Below are 15,319 nucleotides of genomic sequence, written 5' to 3' on the forward strand. Positions count from 1 at the left end.
CTGAGCGCACATATAAAATGCAGAACAGCCTGAAGGATACTTTTTACAGGGATTAAGAGGAGTTTGTAGCTAGTTATATGGCCTGTTATGTGCTGATCAAAGCGGCGCACATCCTCTGCGGTGGGCTGTAACATCAAAACTAATTGCACAGATAAACCAGCAGTGTGCTCCGTAACAGAGTTGTTTAGTGTGATCCCGGCGCAGAGGAGCAGAGCTGCCCCACAGATCAATAGTCACGTTTAGAGCTTTGCTCTTACAAAGCTCGATAGGAGATGCACGACTGAGCCGCAGCTCTAAGGTGGCGCCTGATCGATACCGCTGTTAAATGCTGATTAATACCCATAGCTGCTGATGAAGATGAATGATGGCAGCAGCCAGAGTGATGGTGGAAGGACATGGATTTTGCTCCAAATCTCCTGTTTTCCTATTAGCCTTCCCCTTTCTGTCTGTTCATCCCTGTGCGGCTCTCTGGACGCCTCGCTGCGTCTCCTCCTGTCCTATCTTTATTAAGCTCGGTCCTCAGTTACAGAGGTTCATCTCTGCTGTGTTTGTGTGAGACGGTTATTGATTTTACAGCTGGATGGATGAATAGTGCCACAAGTCCGGGCTGCACTTTTCTTCTGTGTTGTTACCAGGTCCAGTTGTGCCACCTGTTTTCAGAGTAGTTTACACATTACACAGGTTTCTTCTCTCCTTTGTCTCGATGATTCTCTCTGACTGTTATCACTTCAGAGTTTCCATGTCTGTTACCTTTTGGGATTTTTGCATGACTGGACTCGTCTCAGTGTCCCACACAGTGTTGGGGAGTAACGGAATACATGTACCGCCGTTACGTATTTAAAATACAAAATATGAGTAACTGTATTCCGTTACAGTTACCGTTTAAAAAGGTGGTATTTAGAATACAGTTACTTTGTTGAAATAAATGGATTACACGGCGGTACTTCCCTGTTTCATATTGTGGCGGGTCAGGACTGTTTGGGTTTTGTTTGACAGCTACGTTCTGTTGTTCCAGGTGGCAGCGTTATGGTTGCCATGGTTACAGGGTGACGCTCTCTCTCTGCGTGTTTCCTGGGCGAGAGAGGCCTTTTTGTTGTTGTTGTGCTAAGCTAATAGGCAGAATGCTACTGGTATCAGTGTTGCCAACTCCTCAGTAAGGAAAATCGCCATTGGCTGTCCTAAAAGTCGCTAGAAGTCGCTAAATGAAGTCATCGCCTAATTTGCATAATTGGTCATGCTAATGTAATTGTAATCTATGTTGTTGGAGAGAGAAATAACATCGTGGAAGAGACATAAAGTGAGTAAAAAACGTCCTAAATGCATTTAGAGTTTATTTAGAACTACAAATTAAATTTCTTTTAGCAATTATTGTTTTTTTAATGTCACAATTCCAACCCTGCTCCTTAATCCGGGCTTGGACCGGCAAAAGTGACCCGAAATAGGCACTCTGGTGGAGTTACTTTGTGTGTGTGTGTTTATAAGTAGTTTTAAACCTTGTGATCCACAAAACAGCATAACAGTAAAAGAAGAACTGACTGCGTTACAGCACCCGCTGCTTGTTGAGAGTAAAAGCGATATGCGCTTTCACGTCTTTTTTGAAAACTCGCTAAATATAGTGACAAAGTCGCTAAGTTGGCAACACTGACAGGTATAGCTCTAAAGAATGTAGCATCATAGGCAGTGTAGTCCGTGCTGCAGGGAGAATGGACTGCCATACCCGTTATGTGTCTGTGAGCGAGGGAGGGAGAAAAAGGAAAAGTACGAGCTGTCATCGAGCAGAAACGGGAGCTGGAAGCATGTAAATATAATAATAACCACTGCAGCCAAGAAGAGAGCCTGACGAGCCCAGTTGTAAGTAAGCTATTAAGACTCGACTGTACACCGTGTTCGTGTTTTCCTCTGAAACAATAAGTTCTGTTGGAGCAGCCTTTCAACGCCTCTCTCTCTCTGCTAGCAAAGTTGACCCAGACAACAAAGTAAAGCTAGTTTTCGGCTACGAGCCTTTGAGTATTCAGAATACGTTACTGTCATTGAGTAACGTAACGGAATACGTTACAGAATACATTTTAAAAGTAACCTTCCCAACACTGGTCCCACAAATAATTCATAATGACATTTTAACAATTATTTAAATGTTACTATTTTTATGACAGTGAGACATTTATGATGAAAAGTAAAGAAAAAAACAGACGGTGTCGCGTCAAAACCACCAGAAGTTTTTGCTTTTCTGCATTTAAAACAGAGCCTCTAAAACATAGGTGTCAAACTCTGGCCCCCATACCAAATTACTATCAGAGCTGGCCTACTGGTATTATACAGCTAATATATATATTGTTTAGTATTAAGCTTTGCTTGTTCCATATTCAGTTTTTCAGCAAAACGTGTTTGAGTCCATAAGAAAAGATTCATACAAGAGGGACCTGTTTGTATCACGATGGAAGAAATGGATGGACGACATTAAAAAACGCAGGCCAGTTTTTGCTTTTGCTTTAGATTTTGACTTTGTTAACTACTAGAAGACTAGAGGAAATATTAGTTACATTAATGGAAACAAAAACACACTCCCTACATTTATTTGTTTATTTTTCTTTCCTTTTTCTTTTTCCTTATGTATTTTTTATTTATTTTGTTTGTTGTTTCCTGTTTTGCTTCTTTTTCTTTTCTTCTTTTTCTTTCATTCTTATTGTATGGATATTTTAGTTGTTTAAATATAGAAAAAAAAGAAAAAAATATATGTACTGACAGATAGCTGAAGTTGATGGTATTGTATAGTGATTCTAAAATGTCAATTTAAAAAAAAAGAAAAGATTCATTCTTATATCTGGAGGAATAAATATATTTCAATAAATATTAACGTTAGCCCGCGACTTTGTTCCAGTTTTGAATTTTGGCCCACTGTGTATTAGAGTTTGACACCCCTGCTCTAAAACATTGCAGTCAGTGCATTTAAAGAGGTGAAATAAAAGCTAAATGGACTTAAATCGGTGTTTGAGCATAATCAGATGCATCAAGGGAGGTTGATGCAGAGGTGATATATTTTTCTGTTTTATGCATTTCTGCGGGTAGATAACTTTTCCTGTTTATTTTATTCTGATGGCTCGCCCCTCTTTGCCGCAGTGGGTGCTGAAGTTACCGGTGTCATTTCAGACTGTGATCAAAAGGAGCTTGCTAAACCTGGAAGCATCTCACTTCACTGACAGATAATCTGGTAGTGTGCGCTGCTTCTGCACCCAGGAGCACCTACGCCTCTGTCCCTGTAGTGATCGCAGAAGATCCAAGATTGTGATGAAGGATTCAGCAGTGTAGGGTTAATGTTATGAAAGCAGTGGCGTGCAGTGACTTTTACAGAAAGGTAACGTGCCATTTTGTGCCGCCTGTCTTTTATTCTTTTAAATATGCTGACAGCCTCCTGCAGTTTGCTTCACTCTGTGTGGATTTCTTCATCGTTCTGCACTCGTTCCTGGCTGAATAATTGTAAAATATTATTAACTGTATAACTAAATAAATAGCTACTATGTTACCAAAAAATGCTGTTTAAATTTTTTTTTTATTCCTTTAGCGAAGGAAGCAATAAAACACTATTATACATAATACTATACATAAAACTGTATTATTCACAAACTGTAGGTAAAGGATCAAAACTAAAAATAATCTTTGTTGCCAATCAGGGTTATACTGATAAATATTACTGCTGCAAAATAACAGCTGAATCCAAAGGCTCAAGCACTCTGTGACATGACATAACTGTCATGTTTTGGCTGTGTACAGGCAGGAGAAGGACCCAAACGCAAAACTCACGACAACAAAATTAAACTCAAAAAGCTGCTTTATTGCAGAATGGACCGAAAAATATAACTAAACTAAACTGGGACATGGATAACTAACACACAGGGAAACACAGCCATGAGGGAGACTACGACACTGACAAAGAGAAACACAGGGCTTAAATACACAGAGGGATAACGAGGGAATGAGACACAGGAGAGCACAGCTGGGAGTAATCAGGCTGGACGAGACAAGGGAAGCAAAACTAGAAACACTCACATGAGACGTGGACCTTCAAAGTAAAACAGGAAACACACTGACTGAACTCAAAACATGTAAACTTAACAGCAACTGAGACAGAACATAGGGAGCTGAAACATGGGACAGAAAGGCAAAGTAGACACAACATGAACATAACGACGCCCACAGGGAAAGAGCAAAACAGAGCACCGAAGCACAGGACCCCTTTCAAAATAAAATAGGAAACAATGAAACACTGACATGACTACATGAACTTGACAACATAAGAAACAGACATGAAACACATGAAGGATAAAGGAGACTTAACACAAGGGTTGAAAACACAAGGGGAATATAATAAGCAAATGAACATAGAAATCTAATGAGCTTAAACATAAACTATAAACATCAAAATGAACTAAAACTCAAAATGCTGGGTCATAAGACCCAGGATCGTGACAGTAACTAGTTTTCATTAATAACCTTTTTAAAGTGATTAAATAAAAACAGATGCACAAAGGCAAAATTATGAAAAAATCGCTACTTTCATCAACGAATAAAAACTATAAAATATTCAGATCTGACTTTAGAAGTGATCCAATCAGAAGTGATTTCCTTGTACAGTAAGGTTAAATTCCTACAGCTGATCACATTTGAAACATCCATCCGTTCTCTTCCACTATCCCAGCTGTCTTAGGGTGAGAGGCAGGGTACATGCTCGCCAGTTTTCAGTTTTCTTTTTCAATCCTTGGGAGGAAGAGAACAGTAGACACATGGATACATATACAGATGCTGTTTAAACTCTGTGAGCCCCTCCAGGGAACACACTAAATTCTTTACACTTTTTGGTCAACTGTATCATTCATCTACTATAATCTTGTGATATTCAGTCAACTAAAATAATACCCACATTCTAACTAAAGCTAAATCAAAATTAACCCTGCAAACCATCAACACTGACACTGTTCTTCACAGTGCTGCATTTAAGAGCCACAATCAGTTCAGCGTTGAGGTTTCTCTGTTGAAAAGACTCCATCAGTGCTGGATCATAGTCAGTTAATGTAACTCTGATGTGGTCAGGATGAGGCAGGGGTGACCGAACATTTGCCCTTTGTTTGCAAAAATGCTCTGCCCAAATCTGAGCTGCTTCGTGTCACATGCCACGGCTTCATTTGGACTATTTTAGGGGATTTGGGCCAGCACAGCCTAGAAGTATGAAAATGAGAACATGTACAAGCAGCCTGTGGCTTTGTTGATGTAATGAAGCTAGTGCAGCCCTGCCCAGAGGCTCTTTGGGATAAGTAGGTCTGGATGCCATCTGGTCTGCTCAGCCTGTTGAGCAGCTTCATGAAGCTCGGACTGAAGAAGGACTGTGTGTCAGATCTGAACATAAAACTACCTTAAACCGTGTGTACATTTGAACAGAATCAGCGGTTACCTCGAACTAGTGTGTGCATCTCAAAAGTAGTGTAGTTGTTTCCCACTACATCTAGAACATCCCAATGAGCAGGACTGATTCATTTGTCTCTCACAATTCAAAAATACACCTATTTGGTGACAATGCTGACAAAGCCTGGCATCACATGTTTAGTGCAACTGTATCATTTTGTTGGTTACGGTTAAAGGAGAACCTTTAGTGACTGGAAACAGGAAACAAACGCTCTTCTGTTTCAAAGTCTGCTGAGCCATCCATCCACCTTCTAACATTAACCTGACATTCTCTTTTATTTGATTCGGAATAATTAAAACATGAACAAATGACCCAGTTTGTCCCAAGAAGACTGCACGTGTCCAATCTTTAACATTTTATGTAATGAATACAAATAGTTTTCCACCATCAGGTTGGACAAATATCCTCCTCCAATCATTTCTAAGCTCTTTATTCTTGCTCTCTCCTCAGATCTGATTATGACATGGAGTATGACAAGTACCCGGATGACTGCTATAACCGGTAAGTCCATGAATGGTTCACAGAACTGCTTTTTAAATGGGGGAGACCCCAAAAAGGATCAATGATCTACATAAAGTTAAATGTGTGTTGTTCAGTTGCTCTGGCACTTTGGTAAAGTTCAGTTTGGTTTGTTGCCACTCAAACAAAAAACTCTGCATTTTCAAATTTTAACTCAAAACTGAACCTTTTTCTAAACCTGTCCAAGTAGTTTTGATGCCCCAAACTCAGCCCAAACAATCACAATCAACTATGGAAGACAGCAGCTGGAGCTTGTGACATGACCAAAAATGATTACCATATGCAATGAACTTGTGACCTTGTTGCTTTCGAAATGTTTGCTTCAAAGAAACAATTTGTCTGCATTTATAAATAAGACGGCAGTTATCTGCAGACACTCGCCAATCTTTCTGTGTGTCAGACTGGGAGGGACTGCAACTGTTTGGAGACAGGTTGCTTCTTAGCAGGTAATCTGTGCAGTCACATGGTGGTTGACACTGATTGCCCTTCAGAGGTGAAGGTTGTTGCATGTCCAACTTCTGGATGACCACACTGAAAAAAAGAGATTGGCCAACTCTTGGATTTACGTAAGCATCTTGCGTGTATTTAACATACGTGCCTCATGCTTTAAAGTTAAGTGTAACTATATAGTGTAAAAACTACATGATATGCAGAGAGGCTAGATTAAATTGTTCATATCATGTTCGAGTGAAGTAAGTCAATAACTTACTGCGACACCACACGGGATTTCAGTCTCGCACGCTTTGGATCGTGGTTTCAGGAAGGCATCCATCTCAGTCAAATCGAGCAGCCGCCTCTAAGTAAATTGGGTGGTTGTTGCATTAAAAAAGTCTAACTTGTAATTTAAACACAATAATTTCATGTTTCTATGAATGTAATTAAATTATGAAGGATCTGTACGAAATTCAACAACTTAATTTGTTCTTGTTGAGATGACATGATACAATCTAGTAAGAGTGGTTAGTTGCTGAACTCATGAAATTCACAAGATCGCACGAGATTTCAAACTGCAGGAAAATCACTGGAGTTATAAGAGGCAGACAACTACACACACGCCACGTGTATGCTATCGCTATTTATTTGTGGTTTAACCTGTCAAGGACAGAAACATACAAAAGAATTCTGCATCAAGCCTTGAAATCATAGCTTTCCTGCTTTTGTTAAGTCTGCATTGGTGGCATGGTGGTTAGTGCTGTTGCTTCACGTTAAGAAGGTCCTGGGTTCAAATCCACAATCTGGCTAGTTTGCACTGGGTTCTCTCTGGGTATTCTGGTTTCTTCCCACAGTTAAAAGTCAAGCAGTTGTTTGAGTTAGGTTAATTGGTGATTCTAAATTACCTGTGAATGTAAGTGCAAATGGTGGTTTGTGATAGACTTGTAAGTTGTCCTGCCTTGTAACCTATCACTTCAGGGTTATTTCCCAGCCCCCCCTGCACCAGAATAAGGTTAGGAGGATGGTAGCTATTGTAGATCCATTCAATCTTTATGGTAACCAGACTCTAGACTTTGTTGAACATTATGTAATATGAAGACAACATGTAGTATTTAAGTGACCAAGAAGTATTGGGGTAAAAGTTATTGAATAGTGTTGAAATAAAATGACAAAATTGTGAAGGATTAAAATATTCCAAGAGCTCAATATACTTCATCTAAACATGTTTCAATCGTGTTTTATGAACACAAAATGCACGTTTATTACATATGAAAAAGTTGTGTTGATTTAACTCAATTGTTTACGTTTCTGCCAAAAAAGCGTTTTTAACATCAAAGCACAACAGCGTTCATGCCTTTTTTAATTTGTAATTTATTAAGATACGAGTTTATTACAGAGAAATGTCCTTTTTCAAAATAAAAGCTATGCTATACCCTTCTTCTGGGGTATATTCTTAGCAGCATTTTAAACAAATCAGGTCCCCATAAAATAAACCAAAAATTATGAGGGACATTTCTAAAGGGAAAAAAAATCCCACAAACCTTAAAGTGCACTTGAAAAGCTCACACAAGAAGGCTAACCTAGCTTACCTTGAGAAGGTAAGGGAGCACACTCAACCCTCATCCCCAGAAAACAGAAGCTAACCCCAGGCAAGGCAGCGTGATGCATCCCGAGACAACAGGACGGGGATATCTACACAACTGTGTGAGTCAATTACCTTCAAAAAGTTTATCAATTCACTTGAACCAAAATTACGAACACCCGGTGCTGCAAGAGTTAATAGTGTCATTGGGGCCAAGATATACATTTTATAGTTGCCTGGTATCAATGGTTGTTCATCTGCCTTTATTTATTTATTTAAAGAACCCATAGGTGGGAATGTGAGTTGTCTGTCTCTGCATGTTAGCCCTGCGACAGACAGGCGACCTGTCCAGGGTGCAGTATGGTAGCTGGAATAGCAACATACCCAAGGATGAGCAGAATGACTGATATGATGAAACTGGGATTTTGTTACACTTAATTATTGCAAACACAACTAAAACTATAACTGAAACTAATCTAAACTAAACTGAAACTAAGGATTTTCAAAAAAATAAAAACTAAACTAAACTAGCAAACAATTGGTAAAAACTAATTAAAACTGATATAAAATTGAAAATCTGAAGTCAAAACTAAATAAAAATAAAAACTAATGAAAATTGCAAAACTATTAAAACCCTGGGGCACAATCAGCGTATCTCTGCTCCAGGTCCTCCCTGATGTTGTGTTTTACATCTCTCACTGCTGGGCTGTCATCATCAGACTGTGCCGTAGAGTTCAGGATGTTCATTTTAATTGGCAGGATCATGGATGCTGTTGGAGATGACGCTTCACACATCATGACTGTCACAGTTTTTAGGGTTTTCATGACTGTAACAAGATTCTCAGCCAGTGCATGTTCTTCCTGAGTTAGATTCTGAATGTACTTCATACTCTTCTTCACAGTGTTGTCGGCCACACACAGCTGCAGCATACACTGCAGCTTGCTGTTCAAGGTATCTTTCCATCATATCGTGAGAGGAGTTCCACCTAGTTGGAACATCTTGAATCAGTTTTTTTTCACTAAGCTGCAGCAGTTGCTGTTTTTTCTTAAACACATTGCATCCTGTTGTGCTTCTGTGAAAGAAGGAGACAATTCTTCCCATCTTTGCCAGGAGATGGGAAACCTTCTGCACTGCCATTCCTTTCTGAGCAGCTGTATTAATAGTATGCGCAAAACATCTGATTTGTGGCCCCAGTCCAGCAGCTGTGACGGCATTAACTATGTTCTTAGCATTGTCAGTAGTTACAGGTATTGTCACATTTGGTTGCACTAACTTCCAGTCTTTCCCAGCTTCAGACAGACCTTTGGCTAAGTCGTTAGTGGTGTGACTTTTGACCAAAACAGTTTTTCATCTGCCATTCCGGATCAATGTAATGTGCGGTGACAGTGAGGTAGCTCTGTGTAGCTCTTGATGTCCAGCCGTCTGTGTTTAGAGCAACGGCGGTATCATCGAAATAGGTTCGTGAAGGAATACTGTAATGGGGCTCAAGTGCTCTCAGCATTTCCTGAAACCCGGTGTTTTCTACAACAGAAAAGGGTCGCATGTCGACAGCAATAAAAGTAGCAATTGCCCTGTCGATTTTTTTTGCCCTCTTAGAATCAATCAACAGCTGTCTAAATGACTTGGGTAAAGTTTGTAGCATGCGTGCTTGCTGTTGATAAAATAAATGAAAAATTTGTATTGTTCGATACATATGCGTACCGAACCGAAAGCACTGTATCGAACGGTTCGATATCGATACGAGTATCGTTGCACCCCTAATATATATGTATATATATATATGTATATGTATGTGTATATATATGTATATGTACACATATATATATGTATATATATATATATATATATATATACATATATATATATATATATATATATATATATATATATATATATGTGTATATATATATATATATATATATATATATATATATATATGTGTGTGTGTATATATATATACATATATGTGTATATATATATATATATATATATATATATATATATATATATATATATATTAGAGTGTATTTCTGTTTGGAATTGCATACATAGGATTCACTGCATGAATAAACTTTCTGAATCCTTTATCACCTGCAACTGAAAATAATTGTGGATGATTACTATACCTTTCTAATGTGACGATGTTGTCTCTTGTTGTTGTCCCTGGCTCTCTTTCTCTCTCTTTTCCCCTGCTCTGTTTCCGTGCTACTGCGAGTGTAACTACCACCACTGCACCAATGCTGATGTGGTGTAACAGGTTTCCTCTGACAGCCCGGCAGATTCTGACCTAATGGCAGCATTTGACACCCTGAGAATGAAAATGACGCTCCACACAACAATTGAGCTGATATTTTTGTTTTGATGTCCCCCAAACAATTTGCTCATCAGGACTGAACCACCTCCAATCTCAGGTTTGCAGCTTTTCAGCATCTTCTAAAGGTTATTTTCAGAGTGACTCAGACTGCACATTTACAGCTGAGAGGTGAAAATTGGTCACCCTCTGAGAACATGAATTGTCTCGACTCTTGCAAAGTGGCAAAGTGATTTCCTGTTGGTTGGTAGCCAACACAAGACTGTGAGGTTAGGAGAGGATTTGCTTGTCTCAGAAAGCTGTTTCGTGGCTCTGGGAAAAGATAAAAATCTCAGTTTGACCTTGTTGTGCTCAGACTTCAGCCAGTTTGATTTTGTGAAGAGGAGTGCAGCTGTTGGCCTCCCATCCACCAAACCACCAAACCAGCTCAGAATATTTTGCTCTATGATAAAAACAGAAAGGGGCACACATTCAGCAACACAATACAGTCATAAAGAACCAAATATCAGGCACCAAACAGACAGAGAGGAGGAAATGACAGAGCTAAGCTGGGAAGATTAAAATCAAGCAGGATTATTGAAAGAGAGAAAAGCAAGAATGAGATAGAGATGGAAAAGAGACAGAAAGCTCAGACTGATGCATTTCAAGAGTCAAGAAAATGAAGAGAATGAAAAGAAATATAAAAAACAGAAATATGAGTAAATTACTCATAAAAAGAGACAATCAAAAACAAGATAAATGGCTGCCTCTCTCTACAACTTGACAGATTACACTATCGAGCTGAAAAATGGACCACAGTTAAAAAATTAACTGTCTTAAAACTTCAAAAAGAAATGTGTTTTTGTTCACTTGTCTCAAATGTAAGTGAACATTACGTTATGATCTGACATGCAAGTTATAGATAATGTCAGGAAAACTGCTCATCAGGAAACTGTTATAGTACTAAGTGCTAACATCTGCAGTTCACAGATGTTAGCACTTAAAAACAGGATACTATAATCATAAATATACATAGATACTGTGTAATAATGCCATCTAACAGATTGATGCACTCACTTATAATTAATGTATTAAAAGATACATAGGAGCGGGTTTGTGGAAGCCATCTGTGTTCTGAAGTAATCGTGTTTTACGTATGTACCGTATTTTCACGACCATAAGACGCACCGTACTAAAAGGCGCAGTCTCAGTTATGTGCGCCATTACTGTATTTAACAAACACATAAAGTGCACCTGATTATAGGGCGCATACAAGTATGCGTATTTAAAAATGAAGCGGGAGCAAAACTGAGTTTGGTACTCACATTTTTATTACCGGTAATCGTCATCAATCAAACCCATCGAAGTCCTCATCCTCTGTGTCTGAATTGAACAGCTGCGCTAAATCTCCACCAAACATTCCAGGTTCACTTTCTTCACCGTCAGAGTCACTTTCCGTGCCGTGCGGCTCCTCGGAAATGATGCCGGCTTTTGCAAAAGCTCGAACAACAGTGCCAGCAGACATGTTAGCCCAAGCATCTACAATCCATCCAGTGCTGTACAAAGGAAAGTGTGAAAACGACCCACCACCTAAGGTCCCAGGGCCACTGGCACGTCCTCTGTTCACTGGAATAAAAAACACAGAACAGCGAGTTAAAAGAATAAAAGGACACTGAGCGTTAAGCTCACTACATATCATAAAAACTAAAACCAACTTCAATCTTTAATAGCTCTAATAAAAACGTGCGCGCACAGACACACGCCAACTGGTAGGCTTACACCCCACGAGTCAGCTTGTGCTGGTTGTAATTGTCCAAGCCTCGATCACAGGCCGGTCTGGCTCCCCACAGATTGAGGCGGTTTAAAGTTCTCAGCACGACACTCGGGCAGAGGATCACTCTAGCCCGATCACAGAGGCGTGGGAGCAAGCAGCAGGCCAGAATGAAATCGAATAAAACCAGGCGAACCAAAAAAGGTAAGACACTTAATAAAAACAGTTCCTTGAAAATAAAAGACGACACCAGACAAGACAGCTCTCACAACAGCGGCTGGGAAGGCGTTTCACTCTTCCAATTAAGGGCGGGCGGTTTGCCACGGAGAGGTAAAGGCAGCAATCAAACCCTTAAACAAAGGATAAATGTAACCTTAGCCTCCTGTAATTGTGAATGTTAAAAAAAGTAGTTTGAGCAGGTTACCTCAGGACCGGAGGCGCTATCCTGCACTACCGGAGATAACTCGAGCACCTCTCTCCGCAACGCTGGAGTGAAACAGAAACAGCCGCGCTACAACAGGGCCGCAAAACTATATTATTACAAATTCCGGTACACGGAGGGAATTGGAGGTTAAGCAAGAGCGAGATGCATAGCAGCGTACCAGCATTTACTACTGCTTTTCACCTAATACACGGGAGGAATGAACCAAGAGAAAACTGGCTTCCTTTTATACAGACCGACGCTGCCCTGCAATCAATATGCAGGTGGATTCATAATTAACCGAGTTGCGTAGCCAAGAGCGAGCGCAGGAGAGAGTGAGGGCGGTATAGAAAGGCCAGTAGTCCATCCGGCTACATTAATAAAATATTATCTTTTTCCTCTTTGCCTCAGACAACAACCTCAGAACTGACGTCAGGGCTCTAACACACAACATGAAGCACAAACATGCTTCTTTTTGTTTGTGTCATTTATTTCTGATATTGTTACTTAGAGACAGCAACAACAGCTGGTTATAGACAAACATTATGCCAGCTAATGTTAGCCTTGTGTGTGCTAAAAATGTCACTTTTTCTCTGATAAACAGTGTTGCTTGTATTCTCACATCATATGAGAATTCATTAACTAAATGTCAGAATAAAACAAGGTTACATCCACTTCAAAGACAGTTTCGCTAACAGCAGCTAACAAACAAACAAAAATGGTCTTAACGACAGAAAAGTTCAACATATCTTCAACAACTCACCTGATTATCAACTTCATAGGTCAGAAGTGTGCTACTCTGAATCACTGACCCATATCAGACAAAGTTTTACAGCCTCTTCCAGAGTAAATAGATGTGGATGCTTCTCCCTCTGCATACTGACAGCTGAGATAAACCACTGTAAGTAGGATTATTATTATTTAACTGGGCAGGTTATTAAAACAGAGCTCAGTTGACTGCAATCTCCTGACATCTAACGTAAAAGTTTTACTCAGTTCAACTTTAGGGATTTCAGTCTGGAGCCCTGTAGGATAGGCTGGCATAGGCTCCACCCCCAACCCCCCAATGATAGATGAATTAAAGTAGGTGTGCCTGCAAAGGCCGCTAGAGTTGCTGGGTACTAAGGTTCACCCAGTGGTAACTGAATTCGGTATCTTAAGCACTCTTATTAAAATTATCTTACAAATGATAAAATAGACTGTGAGTTACACACTGTCTAATAACATTATCAGTCCACTTTATTCTATACTTGAAAATCCTCATAATTACCAATGATGAGGATAGGCTTTAACATCGTGTGCCTCTGGGAAGGACAATGATATACCCAGATGTCTTCATCTCTCTACATACACACAAAATATTAAAGACATAAATCATACTGAAATTTAAGTATATGAATACATATTAATATTATAGTACTTGTTTAATATGACGTGTTCTACTGCACTACAGTTTTGTTGAGTAAGATGCTAGTATTTTATTATTCTGTAATAATCAGGTTAATCGTCTCTAAAATGGGAAAATAAGAACAAGATCTGTGTGAAGGAAAACTGAAAATAAAAGCATCAGTTTAAACAAAAAAGCAACCTCATTAAACGAGATCACATTTGCTGTGATTTAGGAACTAAATTCACAGCAAATGTTTTCTTTCTCGTGAAGTTACATTCAATTAAAATGGCAGTGATGTGGAAAATGGGAAAATAGAAGTGTCGTCTTGTAAGTGCATGTTTCTTCTTCAGTTCATTTGTACTTATTTTTGCTTGTTTTTTTATTTAAATTCAATCAATCTCTCATTTTTTCCATAACATCGAGATTTTAGATCTGGCTGGCTATGCTGTGATTGACTGATTTAAAAAAAGAAGCTCTTGTTTTTAATGGAAAAACTTTAAAGGGAAAAGGAGGAAAAGGATAACAGACAAAAGCCGTGCTAACTAGTGCTGTTGTGCTTTGATGTTAAAAAATACTATCTGTATGTCGACTTTGTCAGATTAAAGTGAAATATAACCAGGTAACCAAAGCGATGTGTGACCACCAGAGATGGGCAGTAACGTGTTACTGTAATCCGATTACTTTTTTCAAGTAACGAGTAAAGTAAGGGATTACTATTGCAAAAACGGTAATTAGATTACCGCTACTTTCCCATAGGAACGCTGCGTTACTGCGTTACTAAAACCGTGATTTTTTGCGAGAATGTCTCATGACAGTGACGTAAGCGAGTGCGTCGTGACAACAGCTGTGTGCAGATCAACAATGGATCATATATCGAGTGCAGAGAGAGTATGAGCGTGCAGCGTTTAAAGCGTGGAAGTACTGACCTTACTTTGAGTTTGATTCCATAAAAAGTGACAAAAACATTAGTGTCCGTTGTGCGTGGGAAGAAAACTTCTTTTTACAGCGAAAAAAACTCCTAAACTTCCAAACAAGCACCGAGTGTGCAACGACGTAATGGGAAACTCACAGAGAAACTCGCGGATTCTTCCACTGACCGCTGCACACCTGCACCAGGGTAACCCTCCGCCTACCCCACTCCTGCTTTACAGGTGAAAATAGAGCAACAGGACCGCTAGTCTGTGACTTTATTTATTTTCTGCTGTGTTTTACTTGCATCTATTTGAAAGACTGAGTGTAAACACACAAATATTTTATTTTATGTGCTGGAATGTGCAGAAAATAGGTTTAAATATTAAACAAATTTCTTCCAGTCAGAGAATGGTGCATATAATTAAATTTTTGCTTGATGCATAAAGTTAAAAGATTAAAACTAATAAAATAAGTTTTAAAAAGAGACTTTTCCATTTGATTACATTTTGTATGATGATTATGTAGAAAAAGTAGAATTGGGCTGAA

At 39.1% G+C, this 15,319-nt stretch overlaps 1 protein-coding gene across 2 annotated transcripts in view; it reads left to right on the plus strand.

The window, feature by feature from the left end:
• LOC102794949 (RNA-binding protein Raly-like) overlaps positions 1–15,319 on the plus strand; it is an 87,568-nt gene that overhangs the window by 40,724 nt on the left and 31,525 nt on the right. For both annotated transcript variants that reach the window (XM_087844563.1, XM_087844562.1), the window contains exon 3: positions 5,906–5,956. In XM_087844563.1, coding sequence (XP_087700689.1) covers positions 5,906–5,956 — 51 coding nt within the window. The remainder of the gene's footprint in view (positions 1–5,905; positions 5,957–15,319) is intronic.

Source organism: Neolamprologus brichardi, chromosome 7 (assembly GCF_056152115.1).
Source record: "Neolamprologus brichardi isolate AB-2024 chromosome 7, ASM5615211v1, whole genome shotgun sequence".
Lineage (NCBI taxonomy): Eukaryota > Metazoa > Chordata > Actinopteri > Cichliformes > Cichlidae > Neolamprologus > Neolamprologus brichardi.